Source organism: Lissotriton helveticus, chromosome 10 (assembly GCF_964261635.1).
Source record: "Lissotriton helveticus chromosome 10, aLisHel1.1, whole genome shotgun sequence".
NCBI lineage: Eukaryota > Metazoa > Chordata > Amphibia > Caudata > Salamandridae > Lissotriton > Lissotriton helveticus.
This window is the reverse complement of record NC_136071.1, coordinates 895,899,121-895,916,309: the sequence shown is the minus strand read 5'-3', so window position 1 is coordinate 895,916,309 and position 17,189 is coordinate 895,899,121. Positions and strand designations below refer to the sequence as shown.

General features: G+C 43.8%; 1 protein-coding gene across 1 annotated transcript; it reads left to right on the top strand.

Moving 5' to 3' along the window:
• Positions 1 to 1,083: 1,083 nt before the first annotated feature.
• On the top strand, positions 1,084 to 15,008 carry EIF1B (eukaryotic translation initiation factor 1B). Its single transcript, XM_078663537.1, has 4 exons — positions 1,084 to 1,348; positions 1,851 to 2,014; positions 10,675 to 10,776; positions 14,666 to 15,008. The coding sequence occupies exons 1-4, from the start codon at positions 1,318 to 1,320 to the stop codon at positions 14,708 to 14,710; spliced, it is 342 nt and encodes a 113-aa protein (XP_078519663.1). The 5' UTR covers positions 1,084 to 1,317; the 3' UTR covers positions 14,711 to 15,008.
• The last annotated feature ends 2,181 nt before the right edge of the window (positions 15,009 to 17,189 follow it).

Here is a 17,189-nt window from a genome sequence, read left to right as displayed (position 1 = left end):
CCAGAATCTAGCTAATTTAATTGTTTATATTACTAGCACTCATGACCACGCGCTGAGACCCCTGTGGTATGAGACATGAGAGGTGCCAGGCTCAGGTTGACTGCCAGGCGCAGCACCTGATTGAGCCTTACACAATACAGTAGATCAATAATGGGATCTGTAAGCTATAAAATAATAGAGACACAGGTGTTTAACACAGGATGCTCTACAAGTAGCAGCTAGCACTGCCTGCTTAAATGTACCACACTGCAGCCTCATTGAGCCTGCCTTGTGGAGTGGTTCTGGGGCGCTATAAAAGAACGACTAATGCACTTTATTGCGCTGATGCTTGCACTAGCACTTAACTGTGATAGTCTGACCCCTGATACTTGGAACTTGGCAGGGCTGCGAGGATGTTTATTTTGCACCAATTTGCACGGCGCTGCTATGTGTCATAAAATTGTTTTTCCCATAATTGTTTGAATACATTGTATTCGCCATTTTATTATTTGCATCTAAAGTGTTGTTACTAGGCACCAGTGTGTTTTGTTATAGTTATTATCCCAGGTCCCCAGAGATCCTTGTTGAAATATTATCACCCTCATTTTAGAGTCAACAATTGAGAGGTAAGTTAATGGCTTGAACAAACAGCTTGGAGAAAACAGAACACCCAACAGATTCCTCCATTTGAAAAAAACACGAACAGCCCAGTTGAATTTATAGTATAATACACTATTCTGAAAAATGTTTCTAGAACTGCTCGTGTAAGAATTTAATAAAATATAACTTAATACAATGTTCATAATCTCTGCGTAAAAGTGATCCTGCCAACACATTTATTAGCGGCTTCAACCAATAGTTTATGCAAAACGAAAGCAGAGAAGCTTACAAGTGACGCTCATATGGAAAGATATCGAACACTCTATTCTACATTTCCTCTATCATAGAGAGGGAGTGGACAGTGATCGCACATTGCACTATGGTTAATGTATGTCTCATTAGAGGATGCGACAATGTATCGTTTAACAGACGTACTTCATTTCCCAGTAGGACTTGGGACACAGGAGAGGAGAGGGAGGGGCTGGTCTCACGTGACCGCAGGCAGCGAAAGGGCGTCGGTCTCCGGGCTGGCGGCCATTTTGTGGTAGGAGCGAGTCCGTTCTTGAATCCTCTCAGCTGTCTCTTCCCTGCTTCGTTGTTGTCTTTGTTTTTGCCTTTTTTTCGACCTCACTCTAATCGCCAACCCGCAGCCTCTCGGACCCATTCAGGGAGAACACGAGCTTCGGAGACCCCGCTCCGCTCTATTTCATCGCTGCCGCGTTCTGTTAATACTATCGCATGTCCACTATCCAGAACCTCAGCTCTTTCGGTAAGGTCAGGCTTTTTACTCAAAACGGCTCTGCTGTAATGTTTTCTATATGCTACTGCCGCCCAGCTAATTTTCTTATTTGGCTTGATGTTTCTGCAGAAGCGAGGCGGCATTACTCTTCTTTTTGTTTTACACCCCACCCCAAAAAAAGACCCTTATTGCTGCATACTAAGCGAGTATGCTTTAATTTAACAACAGTTGCATGTTTTAGAAATGGTTTGAATATTGTAAAAAGTGTCTTGTTTGTTTATGGCCTGCAGTGATCGGTTTGTTTTTTTCAGCGGCCCTTTTCTCGTCTTTAGGGCGGCTGCTACGAATCTGATGCAATCCCCAGCTTAGAAACCCGATACCCGTGTTTATCAGACCCGGGAAAGAGCTGGGACAGAATCTTTTTACCTTCAGGCGGCGTTCCATGGATATTTTAAAAAATCTGGTGGTATTCCTCTGTGAACAGGTCAATATTTTTTCCACATGAGATGTGTTTATGTGTCTTCTTTTATAGACCCCTTTGCCGATGCAACTAAGGGTGACGACTTACTCCCGGCAGGGACAGAGGATTACATTCACATAAGGATCCAGCAGCGGAACGGCCGCAAGACGCTGACCACCGTGCAAGGGATCGCAGATGATTACGACAAAAAGAAACTTGTAAAAGCTTTCAAAAAGGTAAAGGAGGGCTAAAGTACAAATTACATTGCACACTGTTAACCTGGTCTCAACACGCCGGTCTTTCCCTACACCACCGTACCTTCAGTCACATTAAAGCTAGCGCATAGCTTACTTCAAGACGTTTGACTCTATTATCCCTCTTTATAATTCGCATGTTGTCTGAGCTGTACTAACAGTAAACCCCCGTTTGAACAGCTGGTCACAATTGAGTATGGTATCCTGTATGATACTTAATGTCGAGTGTATTACTTGGGAATGATCGGTGGTAATGGCACGACAAGAGAAAGATCTTTCATCTCGAACCAGTCTTTCTGGAATGAATACCTGTTGTCATGTAATTGAAAATGAATCACATGTTCGAGGACTAAATAGCAATACTAAATGCCCTCAACCTATCCAACTAGCAATATAGGACTCAAAACAAGATGCTTCACAGTTGTCTTTGAGAACAGTGGCACTTTATTTATGTATTAAGTTTTATATATCGCTAGCTAGACCCGTGGGTTTCAGAGCGCTTTACATAAACAAAAGAACAATTGCATAACATTGCAGGACATGTGGGTGCATAAAGATATATGCAAATACATAATACTTATGTATACAGTGAGGGGAGAAAGACGCAGGTGGTTGAAACAGTGAAACCACCATCCTTGAAGGTCAAAGTGAGGGGGGAGTCCATTAGGTTATTGATGCCTAGGTTGGTTGGTAACTTGGCTCCATTGCAAACACCAGGAGATGAGGGACGGGACACTCGCCCCAGTCACAGATCTGTGTTGAATCCATCATCGTTCTTCAGCTCACTTTGCCACCCCAGTTTAGACACAGCTATATGCAAATCAGTCTTGACCCTGTGCCTCATGGGAACGGTCCAGCCTGAACTGCCATGTCATCCCTGGACCAGAATCGAGCATCCTGGTACCGGTTTCGGGGTAACACCCCTCATCAGCCAGGCTAGGGACCCACGTCTGGGCATACCCTGCCAACTTAAGTTGACCATTTACAAGACATCCAAAGGCAATGGCTCATCTTGGAGACCTATTGGCTTTGGCCAGGGCACAAGTCCTAAAATAAAAAAGCGGGGGGCTCGCCAGGGTTGGGCAGAATGGGTGACATTACAGGAAGTGGCATCACAACCCATGACCTCACAGGAAGTGACATCAGATCTTAACACCTTGACTGTGGCATGAATTCTGCTGCAGTGCTGACATTCTAATCAGTGGGTGGGGTTCGGACAGCCCCCGGCCGTCCTCCGTACAGGCCCACCGTCACATGTGCCGTCCGCAGCATCGAAGGGGTTAAAACCTCACATATGTTTAGCAAGTCTATCATGAGTACATTTGAGCGCATTACAATATTTAACAAATTGGATTTTGCATTTGGTGTTGTGCCAAAATATTGATGCTTCTCCGCAAAAGCGGGGCTTCTACTTGGTGGGATCTGACAAGATCGAGTTTACTTTCCCGGACAGGCTACCTGTGCCTGGGAGCGTTAGAAGTACATCATTACTAAGTGAGGACATCTTTTGACGTTCCCCTATAAACTATCCATACTACTTGTTGAATTATCACATTGCCTATTTGTAATCATGGAGGTCCGGTCTTTTTTAGAAAGGATAGAGTTCAATAGCATTGCCCAGGCTGCAGACACCGCGCGGCAAACTGCTGTTTGTTTACGATTGTCACGTCTGGAAAGGCCTTGTACTTTTTGGACGTTTCTGACCCACACTGCTGATATTTGACGGTGGGATATACTCCCCTTATTTGATCCAGTACCTGGGCAAATATACAAATCGTTTTAAACACTACCCTACAAGCGTCATTACACAACAAGTCTCGACGCAAAGTGTTGATATTAGCCTTGGAAAAAGTCTTCTCAAGACGAAACACGTGTCGGCTGTTCTTGTTTCTGTCTTTCCTGGTCAACATTGATGAAGACTTAAGAATTAAAATATTTTGGCTACGCATACTATTGGATTTGTGCTATTATTGTTTATTGAACTGTCGACTCACTGGAGTCACTTTAGCAACTTGTTTGGGTTGTGCTGTCAACCAAACTTCCTTCTACTTGTGTATTTTTTTTTTTTTTTAAACCCTGCCTCAAAGAAATTGTCTACAAAGAGGAATGTGGAAGTAAATCTGTTCTGCTTAATTGTTTGCAATGTCAACATATTTACTGGAGAGATCTGTTTTGCCTAGTCCCAGTTTTGAATCATGGTAGCCTAGAGGGTTAATATGTCTCCTGCAAAGCACATATATAACATGCAGAGGACCTATTTCTATTTTATGTAAATAGTGAAGTTACTGCTTTTAAGACAGACATCCTTTTGTTACTTGCATTTGATACATTGTAATTTTTCTAATATAGCACAATGAGTAATAAAGGGCATATGGCTTTTACACCTTGTAACCCTCTCTCTTATGGAACACATCCTTTATCTTGGTGTATTCACGATTTATTGTCGGTGTATAATCTGTATTTGATTTCTGGCAACGCTCCCAGGATGTGGAACACTCTCCCTAGAGTCCTCAGGTGCAACTTCTCCTTCTCCTGTTTCAAAAGGGACCTGAAACAACATCTCCTTAACAAATACTTTCCTGACCAACGTCCACTAAACCTAGACTTCAATATCCGAATTTACTCCTCTTGACATTCAAGGATATACTCCTCTTGACATTCAAGGATAGTTGGTGACCGGACTCTGTTAACCACCTTATTTCTCAAGCTGTATTTTTTTGTCCCTGGTTTGCTTCGTTACCTCCTGCCTACTATGTAATGCAATTTCCGTCTGTTTTTTTTTTACAGTATGTAAAGCGTTCTGATACCTACTAATGAAGCTAGTGTCATATAAAACATAAAATAAATAAATAAAATGTAAAACGATCTGACACCCTGACTAATCAAAATTAGACACAATCCTCTCGTTGGGGCTAGAGGAGGAGGAGTAGGACTGATATACAGGGAGTCACTGGACTTTTCCCAGTTGGAAATTAAGGAAATCCCGGGATGTGAGCTGCTGGGAGTCTCCTTGAAGGGACAAGGTGGGGTTTTATACACTGGATTGTTGTGCTATAGACCCCCGGCCAGTGCTCTGTCTATCGTTACCGAGCTTACGGACTTGATTTATGGTGTTAGGTGATTTCAATCTGTGGCCGGACGGACCGACAAACTCAGCTTTCAATTATCTGGCTCAAGCGTGCTGTAACATCCATCTGGAGCAGCTAGTTCTTTCTCAGATCCACCTAAAGGGCCACGCCCTGGATTTGATCTTTGCAGACACAAGCCAGGTAATCGTAGGGAATATTCTACCGCAATGCTCTCGTCCAATTTTCCATATCGCTCCCAGCAGGCTACACTAAGAGCGGTAGTTTGGGAGCCACCAAGTTTGTCAGACAATGGTCCAGGCTCCTGAAGCAGGCAAGCCTGCCAAACTTTCTCTCTGAAGCCCTTACGTTGGGAGGCAGTGTGGACGACCGTTATAATTTCCTTAGCCAGCAAATTATTGTCTCCTTGGACACTCTGGCTCCGCTGTGGAAAACGCGGGACAGAACTAAACTCGCCATGCCTTGGTTCTCAAGGGATCTTCTTCAGCTCAAACTTCAGTGCAAGCGAGCTGAACGTGTCTGGAGGAAGCAATACCTTGACTCTGATAAACTTCTCTACAAACAAGAACTGGCGGCCTATAAAGCGCAGATCAAATGCACCAAAGCTAGGTTCTTAGAGGAGACATTACTATCTGCCTCAAAAAAATCTCAGGCCTTGTTTAAAATCGTTAAAGATTTGTCACGCCCGGCCTGCGCCGCAACTGCTATCCCAGCTTCTCAATCGCTGTGTGACTCGTTGGCAAAGGCCTTCGAGGACAAGATCGCTACCATCTTGTTATGTTATAGGTTTTTATTGTGCGCACAGCTACTCCAGCTAAGGAGCGTCCTGGCGCATTTGACAAGAGAGTGCATAAAAAACATAACACAGCTAAAAAGAGAGGACCAGGGGGGACCACTCTAAAGCACATAACAGAGACTGGGGGTGAAAAACTAAAACAGGAATGTTTTCAAGGCTTTCCTAAAAGCCATAAGATCCTCTAACAGGCGCAATTCCACCAGAGAGTTCCAGGCTGAGGCCGCCTTTACACCAAAGGAGCGGCCGCCCATGCGGCAAAGCCTGTATCTGGGGACTACAACCAGGGCCTGGCCTTGGGAGCGAAGAGTACGAGTAGGAACATAGAGGGAAAGAGAGCCAGACAAGATTTCAGGGCCAATGCCTCTCAAGATCTTAAAAGCCAGGCAGAGTACCTTGAAAAGAATACGCTTCCTTATTGGGAGCCAATGTAGGGAGCGAAGAACATTCGCCACCGAGCAGAATTTAGGGAGGCCGACAATCGCCCTGGCTGCGGCATTTTGTACCCGTTGTAATCAGGTAAGCTCAGCCTGATTGGCCCCGACGAGAAGAGAACTCGCGTAATCCAGGCGAGAGATGACAGTGGCCTGGATTACTAACTGTCTAGTTGGGGCATCAAAGTACTTAAGAACAGGTCTTAAGCCTCTCAACAGACCAAAGCAATAGGCCGCTGTTCTTTTAGTGTGTCCTACGAAGGTCAGACCCGAGTCTATCCACACTCCCTTGACCAAGCTGAGTACTCCGTCAGATTCTAATCTCCAGCTGCCATCTCTTGTTGCACCGCCTTTTTCTATGGAGGTGGAGGCCGGGAAAGCCCGGCTTGATAGTTTCCCCCTTCCTTCTTTGGTGGATTTCTGCGCTTTAGCGGACGGAGTATCCTCAGGCTCTCCCCTTGATCCACTCCCGCACAAATTTTGGAAATTGTTCGGTGATGAGCTCTTTCCTCCTCTCCATGCGATTTGTTGCCAGTCCCTGGCCTCCGCCCGGGTCCCGGATAGTTGGAAGCTTGCGGTGGTTTCCCCGCTCCTGAAGAAGGAAACGCTGGACCCTATGTGTCCAGCAAATTATAGGCCCATCTCATTGCTCCCCTTCCTGATTAAAATCTTGGAGAAACTGGCCACAAAACATCTGTCCAACTTTCTAGAGACCAATGCTTGCCTGGATGTGGTGCAGTTTGGCTTCAGACCAGCCCATGGGACAGAGTCTGCATTGGTGACTGTTTTGGACGACCTTGGTTCGCGTGCCGACCAAGGTCGAGCAGCCTTTTTAGTGCTGCTCGACATGTCTGCAGCGTTCGATACGGTCAGCCATGCCATCTTGGTCAGGAGGCTGAAGGAGGCTGGGGTGTCAGCTTGGCCCTGGACTGGCTGATCTCCTGCCTTGGTGACAGACACCAGGTGGTCGCCTTGCCACCCTTTAAATCTAACATCAAAAGGGTAGAACAGGGCGTGCCTCAGGGATCGGCCATCAGTCCCATCCTATTCAATCTTTACCTCCGCCCCTTAGTCAAGTTAATTAAATCTTTCGGCATTGCGGTCACCAACTATGCCGACGACACCCAGCTTATCTTCTCCTTTGAAGGTAAGAAAGCGGTGTCACAGGAGACCTTCCACCATTGTATGACCACCACGGCGGAATGGTTGAGCAACAACTCCTTACAGTTCAACAGCTCTAACACCGAGGTGTTGCACTGTTCGATGGACCTTATCTCCCGGCCTTTACCACAGGATTTCTGGCCCCCCTCTTTTCAGGGTACGGTAGCGGCGGCAGACTCTGTTCGGAATCTAGGGGTGATGCTTGAACCCAATCTCCAACTGGATGGCTTTGTGAATAAAACGGTGTCCACCTGTATGTTGTTGCTCCGCACCTTGCGGAAGATTCTTCCCCTGCTCCCGGCCCATGCCAGACCAGAAGTAGTGCGTAGTATAATCTTAAGCAGACTTGACTACTGCAACGCACTACTTCTGGGGGCACCCATAACCTTGTTGGGCAAACTGCAGCGGGTGCAGAATTCTGCCGCCAAGCTGGCACTCCCTCGTCGGCGCTTTGATTCTTCCTCTGCAGCAATTACGGATCTTCATTGGCTGCCAGTCTCCCAACGTGTCGACTTTAAAGCCCTTTGCTTGGTCTTTCGGGCCCTCCACGGCCAGGGGCCGATCTCCCTGCAGGAGCTGTTCTCCTGGTACACCCCTACTAGCTCCCTTCGTTCTGCCTCAGCCTACCTGGTGGTTGTTCCTAAGATCCTGAGGATGCGAATGGGTGGTCGTTCTTTCAGCTATACGGCATCGAGGCTGTGGAACGTGCTGCCATTGTCTCTTAGAAGCATGGGTGACTTATCCTCTTTTAAAAAGGGACTTAAAACTCCTCTTTTTCCCAAGGACATTGTAATTACAGCTGCCACTATAATATCGTGCTCAGGCCATTGAGGATCACAGCGCCAGGATACCCGTGGGGTGACAATTGCGCTCTATAAATGTGCCATACAATACAATCGGGATGAGTAGTGCTAAAGCACTATTAAAGAAATAAAACAAGATAGTGATATTTAAATTGTGTGAATCCCAGGACGACCAACACATCTTGCAGTGTATGCATATCTCCTATATACAGGTGCCGTATAAAGTCAAAAGCATTTATCGCTAAAGTACCTGTGATATCTGCGCCAATAGCTCCCAGCCAGGATGCTCACAACAAAGAGGCACGATGGCCCCTTAACTCCTGCTTTTGTTATGGGCGTAGCTGGAATCTGATAGGCCCCTTCCCTGCCTCCCCGTTGCTGCTTGGAACAAACGCATACAACGTGAAGGTGTCCCGTGTCAGAAAATGACACCGGGACTATTTCTGCATATTTTTGTGAATCCTGGGAAAAGGAGAAAAGGAATGGAGCACTCGGCTGAAAGTGCCTAGTTTTGCAGCAGGTTAGATGGCGTCTAACCTCTGAAAACAGTGGGTAGAGTGTGTCCACCCTCAACTCGATCCCTGGCTTTGACTATTCTTACTGTTTATTGGGTTCGGCAGTGTGAAAACCTTTATTAGTCCTTTTTTCTGTCATCAAAACTAAATTGCTATTCAGGGCCACTGGAATTTGTGCGGCAGGGGAGTACCAAAATGTGTTGACTAAGTTATGTGGCAAGAAAATGCAAATAATTAGGCATGGAACAGCCCATTTTTTGACTTGTCTTTTTTGTACACAAGATAAGTGTGAAAGCTGTCACCTAATTAGTAGCAGTTTAAAACTGAAGTACATGAATAGGCAGTTGTAAGGTGATCAGTAGACTTTTGTAAAGGGTCTTCTACTCCACTGCACGTTACCATGTGTTTAGCAACTTTTGATCTACATTATTTTAAGTTTAATATGCAAATTATGCAACATTGATGGCTTGTGTGGCAAAACCATGATCAAACGAAAAGCACGGCTGTCTCAGAACAGCCCTGACTAGTCTGGTAGTTCAATTATAAGCCTACTTTTTCAGTCTTTTTTAAAAAAAAAAACAGGAAATCGAAACAACTCAGTTGAAGGAAAGAGATTCACAATTGCACTGCTCCTGTTGTCCATAGTCTGTTTTTAATCGTTTGCACATTAAACGTGTACCTACTATGTGTTTGTAGTGTTATTCTCAGTGCCCATAGGTGGGTATATTTAATATAGGGTATTTTATATTTGACCCACATTATGATCTAATCACTGCTGCGTGATTTCTACCTCAACATAGTGCTGAATAATTGCCAGTGCAATACAAATCAGTACTTTTTAATAACCTAGCATGTTTTCCCCATAGGAAGTGGTTTGTGGTGACAGATTGCTTTTGTAGAATTGTTGTCCCTGTTGGGGTTTCCTCCGTCTCCAAGCTTTAACATGCCGCAGTTTACTATACTAGCACAAATCAGCTTAACGCTACCATGCGTTCATTACACAGGTCATTACACATTTCTTTGTTCACTCTCTTCTCTTGGTGTTGGAGCTTTTAATGGCTGCACTACCTTAGCTGCTGGCGTGCACTGGACATATTTACTGTCCAATGGCAGCACATGTGCAGTCCTAGTTCTACCGACATGCGGCTTGATAGCCTTGAGAATTCTTTCACCACTAGGTTACAGCTCATGCCCACACAGTAGCAGATTTGTTTTAGATAGCAAACCAGATAGATGGCATTAAACACAGGTGACAACACAATCTGGAAAGTAGCAAAGCATATTGGAGCATAAAAGACGAGCATGGTGTTGGTGTAGTAGGGCAGCTGCCACTCATGGGAATCTAAAACATCATTCCAACCTAGTCTAGTTGGACACTGCTGTAATTGCTTTGCCACTTCAGCACAATATTCTTACTTTACTCTGTCTGTATGTACAGTGCATCACGATGCAGTGATGCAATGCACCTCTTGACTGGTATTTACCATTAGGTGGTCCCTTCGTTCTGCAAACTGTTCTGTCTTAATCGCTATTTTTTTTTCTTGTACAAATGGTCTACTGTGACTTTAAATGAAAGTGTTTATACTAATAAAGCAGGATATGCCCAGATCTGCCAATGGTTTCGTAGAAGTGGTATTATTCTCTTTCTGTATGTGTACACTCTATTGGATCAGGGTGCCAACAATTCCAAGCAGGTCACGCACGTAGTGTTGCCTGGGTGCGCCCTGCCTCCTCCATCTGTGTTGACAAGATAATTATAAGAACTTTGTAGTATTTATTGGTCATGAAAACACTATCAGTTGTGGTAAGGTAACCTTTTTAATCCATATTCTTATAAATGTCTCTTGCAGAAATTTGCTTGTAATGGTACAGTGATCGAGCATCCAGAATACGGTGAAGTTATTCAGCTGCAAGGTGATCAGAGGAAGAATATCTGTCAGTTCCTCTTGGAGGTGAGCGTAAAATGTAGTATTCTAGTTGGTCTAAATGCATGTTATGTAAAGCACTATTTACTGCGTTCTTGTACGGTCGTTTAATTATTTTATTTGCTATTAGCAATCAGCCGAATTACCACTGTGTGAAATTCTAGGAGTCAAAGTTGTTACAAGATACTAAATAAATATATCTAAACTCCACCAACTCCCTATTTCCGCAGTGCATAGTCTGATGGAAATAAGGCAACGAGATGTGGGTGCTCATCTAAAATGTATAAAATCCGTGTTCACAAGAGAATAAATCGGTCCATCGTTAAGATTGAGACGGTCTGCTGTGAAGGACAAAGCCAGGTGCAAGGCAAAGTTGGGAGGAAATGGGAAACTTTCAAATCCCTCTAGAGCAGAACTACTGGCTCTTTTGATGAATCAATCCGCTGTGCCTTTGGAAATGTAGGGAATTCAGGATATCCAGATTCCTTGCCGCCATAAAGCCAACATGACTGCATGAACGGGTTCACCTACATCTCTACCGTCCTATTCCTAGGGGTGAGAAAAACCGGTAGGGTAGTTGTAAAGCCACAATCTTAACTGAAGCTCCATTTCAAGGCCTCAATGTGGCTCCTGCTCTAGGAGTGCGCTGAATCCAGCTACACAGGCCTTGATGCTGCTCCACTGACCTCTGCATCATCATCAAACACAGGCAGGGTTTGCAGCACAACAGCATGCCACCTTGTGCAAAGAAACCTACCAATCGCCCATGGGACTGCGGTTAGTATATGAGCACTTTAAAATTTACCCTGATCTTTTCTTTCCATACTGTTAAGAAAAGAAAAAAGATAAGGGGAGATTTTCTGACCCAGAGAAGTGTTTGTAAACGAAGCAAAACACAACCACTGAAGTAAGGTAGTTAATGTGATTCATCTTAAATAACTTCTCTGCTCAGGCAGATGAGATTTCCGTTGACCTGGCAGAGAAAACGGGATGCATATTTGAGAATGGGTGACTGATGTACTCCTTGGAACTTGAGTTGTACTCGGAGTGTACTGAGGTATCTTTGCTAGGGTCTAATGGCTTGCACGACTGCTTCTATTTGACATTCTCTCCCTCCCCAACCTTCTTATGAATGGAATTCTTCTAGTTAAGCTCTGTGCTTAATCCTGTTCGCCATACCTGCCATTTCAAGGCATACATCTCTTATGTGAGGCAGAGATTGCTTTTATGGCAATACATACTTTGCAGTTGTGTGGTCACTGTTGAATTGACACATTGTATGCTATGTATGTTTAACTTTAAGTTGGTTCTGGTGAAGTCGCTGTGGTTGGAGAATGCAAGCAAATGAAAATCTGTAACTATTCAAATGGAATTATTCGTATATGGAATATTACAGAGCTAACAGTGAAGTTATTTTATGAACAAACTGACCTTCATACAATATGAAGCACGATAAACAGCTGAATCTCGTATTTAAGGCTATAGATTAAGGGATGACCATATTAGCTGCTGAGCTTCCTTTGTTTGACTCCTGACCATCATACCGTTCCATAATCCTTTTCACAGTGGTCTCTGGGCATTCCCCACAGGAATCTAGCTTGTGCTGCATCCTCTCACCTGCCCGTTTAAAGTACCATTACATTGAAGTTTCCCAGGTCCACTCTGCGAGAACTAATTCATCATCTTCTGACAGAACATCAATTGTTCAGCTTTAAATTGACCAATGTCCTGATGAAGGCTCATGCAATCCGTCTCAGGGTTGAAGCACAAACCAGATCTACAGAAGTTCTCTTCCAGAGTGACCCTCTTCCTGACTTGGCAACTTACAGAAACCCCATTAAATTGTTGCTATGCCCAGTGTATTATAGGGGCTTTCCCTTACGTTGCAAACTCTGAATTTTTGGGTCCATACCTCCTGTTCTGGTGTAAGACTTAAATCTCAAGGTAATCTCCACTTTTTAGGTTTCGCCTCGCCGAAAGGCTGCGCAGCAGACTTTCTGCGCAAGGCAAAAGCTTATGTCTAGAGATGTGTACTCATGTCCCGCCCCTCTGTTCCATTGGCTAGCTCCATAAATGGAGGCTAGCCATTGGAACAGAGATCTGTCCGTCAATTGCGGAGCAGATTCGGGGGCGTTCGGCCATTTTTACTCATCCTGCCCCTTTGACTACGTCATTGCGGTGGTGGGCGGTTCCTATTTTTTTTTGGGGGGGGGAAGGTTTGTTTTGGTCATTGCAGGCCGACCGCCGCCGGAAGAAGTCCAGGTGAGTGCTTTTTCTTGCCGTTTCCGCCCTCCCTCCGGCTGTCCGTGCCTTTCCTGTCCCCCCCCCCGCTGTCCGTACCTTTCCTGCCCTCCCTCCTGCTGTCCGTGCCTTTCCTGCCCCCCTCCCGCTGTCCGTGCCTTTTTCCGTCCCCCCTCCCGCTGTCCGTGGCTTTCCCGTCCCCCCTCCTTGCCTATGTGTAAAACGACCAGCTTCCAGCAGTAACGTTAAATATTTCAAGGTGAAAGACTGGTATTTTTGCTTTTCTCCAGCGAGTTGTGTACGGAATTACGACTATGCCGCCTGCATTTCATTCAATGAATGCATTCACCTCCCCACCCATTGATTCACTTATTCATCGCAGACATCAGCGGGATGTCGGTGTCCACGATGGGTAATGAACACATTTGACGTCCATGTGAAATCTTTTTCAGGGAAGTAGGGAATTGAACACTTGCCAGTTGATCGCGCTGTTTTCAGCCGTGGTCTCACAAGATTCTGGATTTTATTCTTTTCACAAGATTCTGAAGTTTATTATTTTTAAGTACATTCTTTACAGCGCTTGAAACTCCCAGGCGGAAGCTTCGAAGCGATGCTGCGGTCTCGGGAACGTGAACGGAGGGGAACGCAGAGAGGTACAAACGGTACTACAGGTCCGGGATCACCAGTGGAAGCTGCAGATAAAATACATTTTGGCTACTATGAGATGCCAAGTGGCAATCAGAGCGAATTGTTTGATTTGTTGCACCTGGCAGGAGCGGCACACACCATAGTGATGTCAAAGTCTGTTCGCGCAGATAAAGCCCTGGTAACAGAAATGTACGGACCCTTGTAGCTGTGGGGACAGAGGCGACTTAACACTGCAGGAATGCGTTTTATGTCCTCCCTGCAACAATTAAAACCGGTGGCCGGCTCCTGCGGTCTAAAATATACAGTAAGCCTGAGGAACAGTGGGGGATTCAGATCGGCAGAAATCTGAGAGATACTTTGTCAGACGCACGTGCTCTCACTGTACACCCGCCTTCATTGGGGCATGTGCGTGTACTCACTATGAGGTGTGTGTGAGTTTACTGTGAGGTGTGTGTGTGTGTATATATAAATATATATCCTCCGTATAAGCATCTTTCTTTTACAGTCAGCACTCTGATAGATGTATGTTCGCACTGCAAGATGACCGTTCTCTCCCTGCACAGTGTAACTGTGTCTTCAGCATAAGATACTTATCCCACTCTATGCATGACACGTGCCTCCGTTGTGAGATGTGCCAAACACACACGGCCTCTTCATAGCGAGGACTGCATTGCAAATGCTATAGGTCTCGCATTTGCGAGAGATTAAGCTATTGGCATTGTAAATGACAATGCCATTTATTTATTTTCAAAACCAACACATAAATAAAAATTGTCACTTACAATGTCAATAGCTCAAACTTTTCAAAAGGCGAAACCATTGCATTGTAAATGCTTGTTTTTTCTTTCGGGAGTGCATTGCATGCAATTTCACTGATCACTGTGAAAGTGTCTTCACTAGCACCATGCTGTACAAGCTAATTTAATTAGCGTTAAGTTTTTGAATCAGCAAACTTTAAAAAATTCATTAGTTTGACAGTGACTGCTGAAGTTTAGTCGAAAATGTGTAACCCTTTCTTCTGTTTCAGATTGGCATCGTCAAGGAGGAACAGCTGAAGGTTCATGGTTTCTGAAATGTCTGCCATCACCACCTGAAATATAGTGCATGTTTTAACATTGCCCAATTGGCTGTCGCAATGATTCTCGGAAATGAGTGGACTTTTCACCTATCCAACCATCAAAAGTTTGATTTGTGCTTGCATGGTTACAGAAGATGCGTAGTATGTAGTCTAGGAACACACAAGAAAACAGCTGTCAGATGGTAACATAAGACTTATGTGCGTTTAAGACATTTCCAATGGAAATGTAATGTGGATTGTTAATTTCACCTGATTAAAAATGTCTTTGTTGTATTAAACCATGAATGTTAAATTTTAGTGTCTGTTTGCGATAATGTACTTTGGAAACAGTTTTGTTTTGATGACTGACAGCTTCTTGATGGTTAACTAATTGAGTTTTTCTGTTCTAGTATCAGCAAACAAAAACGAGTGCGGAATAGTGGAATCTTGCTAGTAGAGCTAATTCAAATGTTATTGGTAACACCATAGACCATTGTCTAGGGTAGGACCATAAACTTGTTGGCTTGTGTCAAGAGCGGTTTAATAAACAAAATGACAAACCTATTCTGTTAGCTTTACAGTAGATTTGTTCAGAAAAAATATTCCACAAAATGAACAGTACAATAAAAACAATTCTGCGACAGTTTTATATCCATAAAACAATCTCTAGACAGGAGTGCACCTTGCATATTTACAGGAGTGTACCTTGCATATTACCAGTCAGTACTCCATGCCCTTGTCAAGTTATAAACATTTTAAAATTATGCTGCCGTTAAATAGTCCCATCTTTCAGGGGTGTCCGTTAAAGTTATTTACAATACGTTTTAACTGTTTCTTACTTGGCTCAACTAAGTGCAAAACAGGAACTTAACTTGTACGTTTTTTTATGCCTACCATTGGCTGAATTTATTCCTCTTTGTTGTAAAACTGTTCAGGGAAAGGATACCTAATCTTGAAGTACTTATACGCAAGGTCTACAGCACTAGTCCGATATTTGTGTAACCTTTATAACTGAAATTATCACATATGCAAGTCCTAATGGTAATGTTCTGTTAAATTGTTTAGCTTTACATACTATTTCTTTTGTTTCAGATCAAAGGCGCACTAAACCTAAATTGCACGAAGGTTCGCTTGAAAGACCTATCGAGAGCACGTTCAGTTTATTCCATTGGCAGGTCTTTAATACTATCCTGCTAACATTTAATTGGTGGACACACCAAAGGTTTCTCAGACAATGGAGATTTAATGTTGACGAGTTAGAAATACTCAAAAGTAGTAAATAGGTCGGGAAGGCAATAAAACTGCCTTATGAGATCCTTCTCTGACTAGGTCAAGGCCTTGGTTTAACAGTACTCCAGAATTCTGTGCCGTATAAATTTAAAGGAACCAGGTAGATTAACTTTTTTTAAATTAAACAATGAAACTATCTGATCTGTGAAACTGGAAATGCTGTGTCCTTAGTCTGCACATTTAGTTAACTGTGCAACCAGTCTCAAACTGCACTAAATGTAAGGTTAGAAGAAGGCCCAAACTCTACGTTTACTTCAGAGTGAAATATTTTTTGGGTATGATATTTGTAAAATAATACTTTGCACTTTTTTACTTATCGAGAGCTTTGACAGTACTGCTTATAATAGCGCAGGTTGACATACTTGTGAATTAGCTTCATTAAGGTCTTAAGTTGCTCAATGTACTAATGCCTAATTTGAAACCTGTCTGGCTCAGATACCTGTCCAAAATAAATCTTTGTAAATTTTCACCTGTAATCTTACCAAAAAGAGTACCCAAGCTGTTCAAAATGGGATATCTAAATAGAAAAGTCAAATGTATTATATTGTAATTGCATTTATATAGCGCTTACTACCCCTGACGTGGCATCAAACCTCTTTTTCGGCGAGTAGCGCTCTACTCCAGAACCCATAAAGGATTAGTGATGAATTGGTATGGTGAAATATGAAAGTAATTTGAGTGGTGGATAGGTTAGTCAGTTATTTGGATTCAGAAGGATAGTGGTGGGATAGAAGAGGGGGAAAAAGCTGTTTGCATTTCTATAGCGCTTTGTACCCCTGATGGGGGTGTTGAAGCGCTTTTTTCTGCGAGTCGCACGCTACTCTAGAACCCATAAAGGATTAGCGGTGAATTAGTATAGTGAAATATAAAATTAGGTATACTCTCCGAAATAACTACATCCTCAAGAGGTGATAAAAATCTGATAGCTTTACTGCGGTTTGGATGCTCCAGCAACCAGATATTTTGAGCTTGTCGAGGAAATGGTCCAACAGCCCGGTTTGGCCCTCCTTGCGCCTGCAATAACTATGAGCTTGGTTGTGTGTGGTCTCCGGCTGCGTTTAATATCAAATGAAGAACTCGTAATAAGGAAAATATGTTCAAGATTCTAGCTAGCAATTGGGGTGACACAAAGAGCTGTACAAACCCTAAGTTGAAAGGAAAGCTGAGAATGCTCGCGACAAAACGTCAGCGAGCCTTTATAGGA

What these genes read in the sequence shown, in the direction of transcription:
- EIF1B (XM_078663537.1), top strand. Translation starts at nt 1,318, where the DNA reads ATGTCCACTATCCAGAACCTCAGCTCTTTCG. An exon ending in TTGTAAAAGCTTTCAAAAAG is followed by an intron (nt 2,015 to 10,674) that starts GTAAAGGAGGGC and finishes TGTCTCTTGCAG; the next exon opens with AAATTTGCTTGTAATGGTAC. An exon ending in TCTGTCAGTTCCTCTTGGAG is followed by an intron (nt 10,777 to 14,665) that starts GTGAGCGTAAAA and finishes CTTCTGTTTCAG; the next exon opens with ATTGGCATCGTCAAGGAGGA.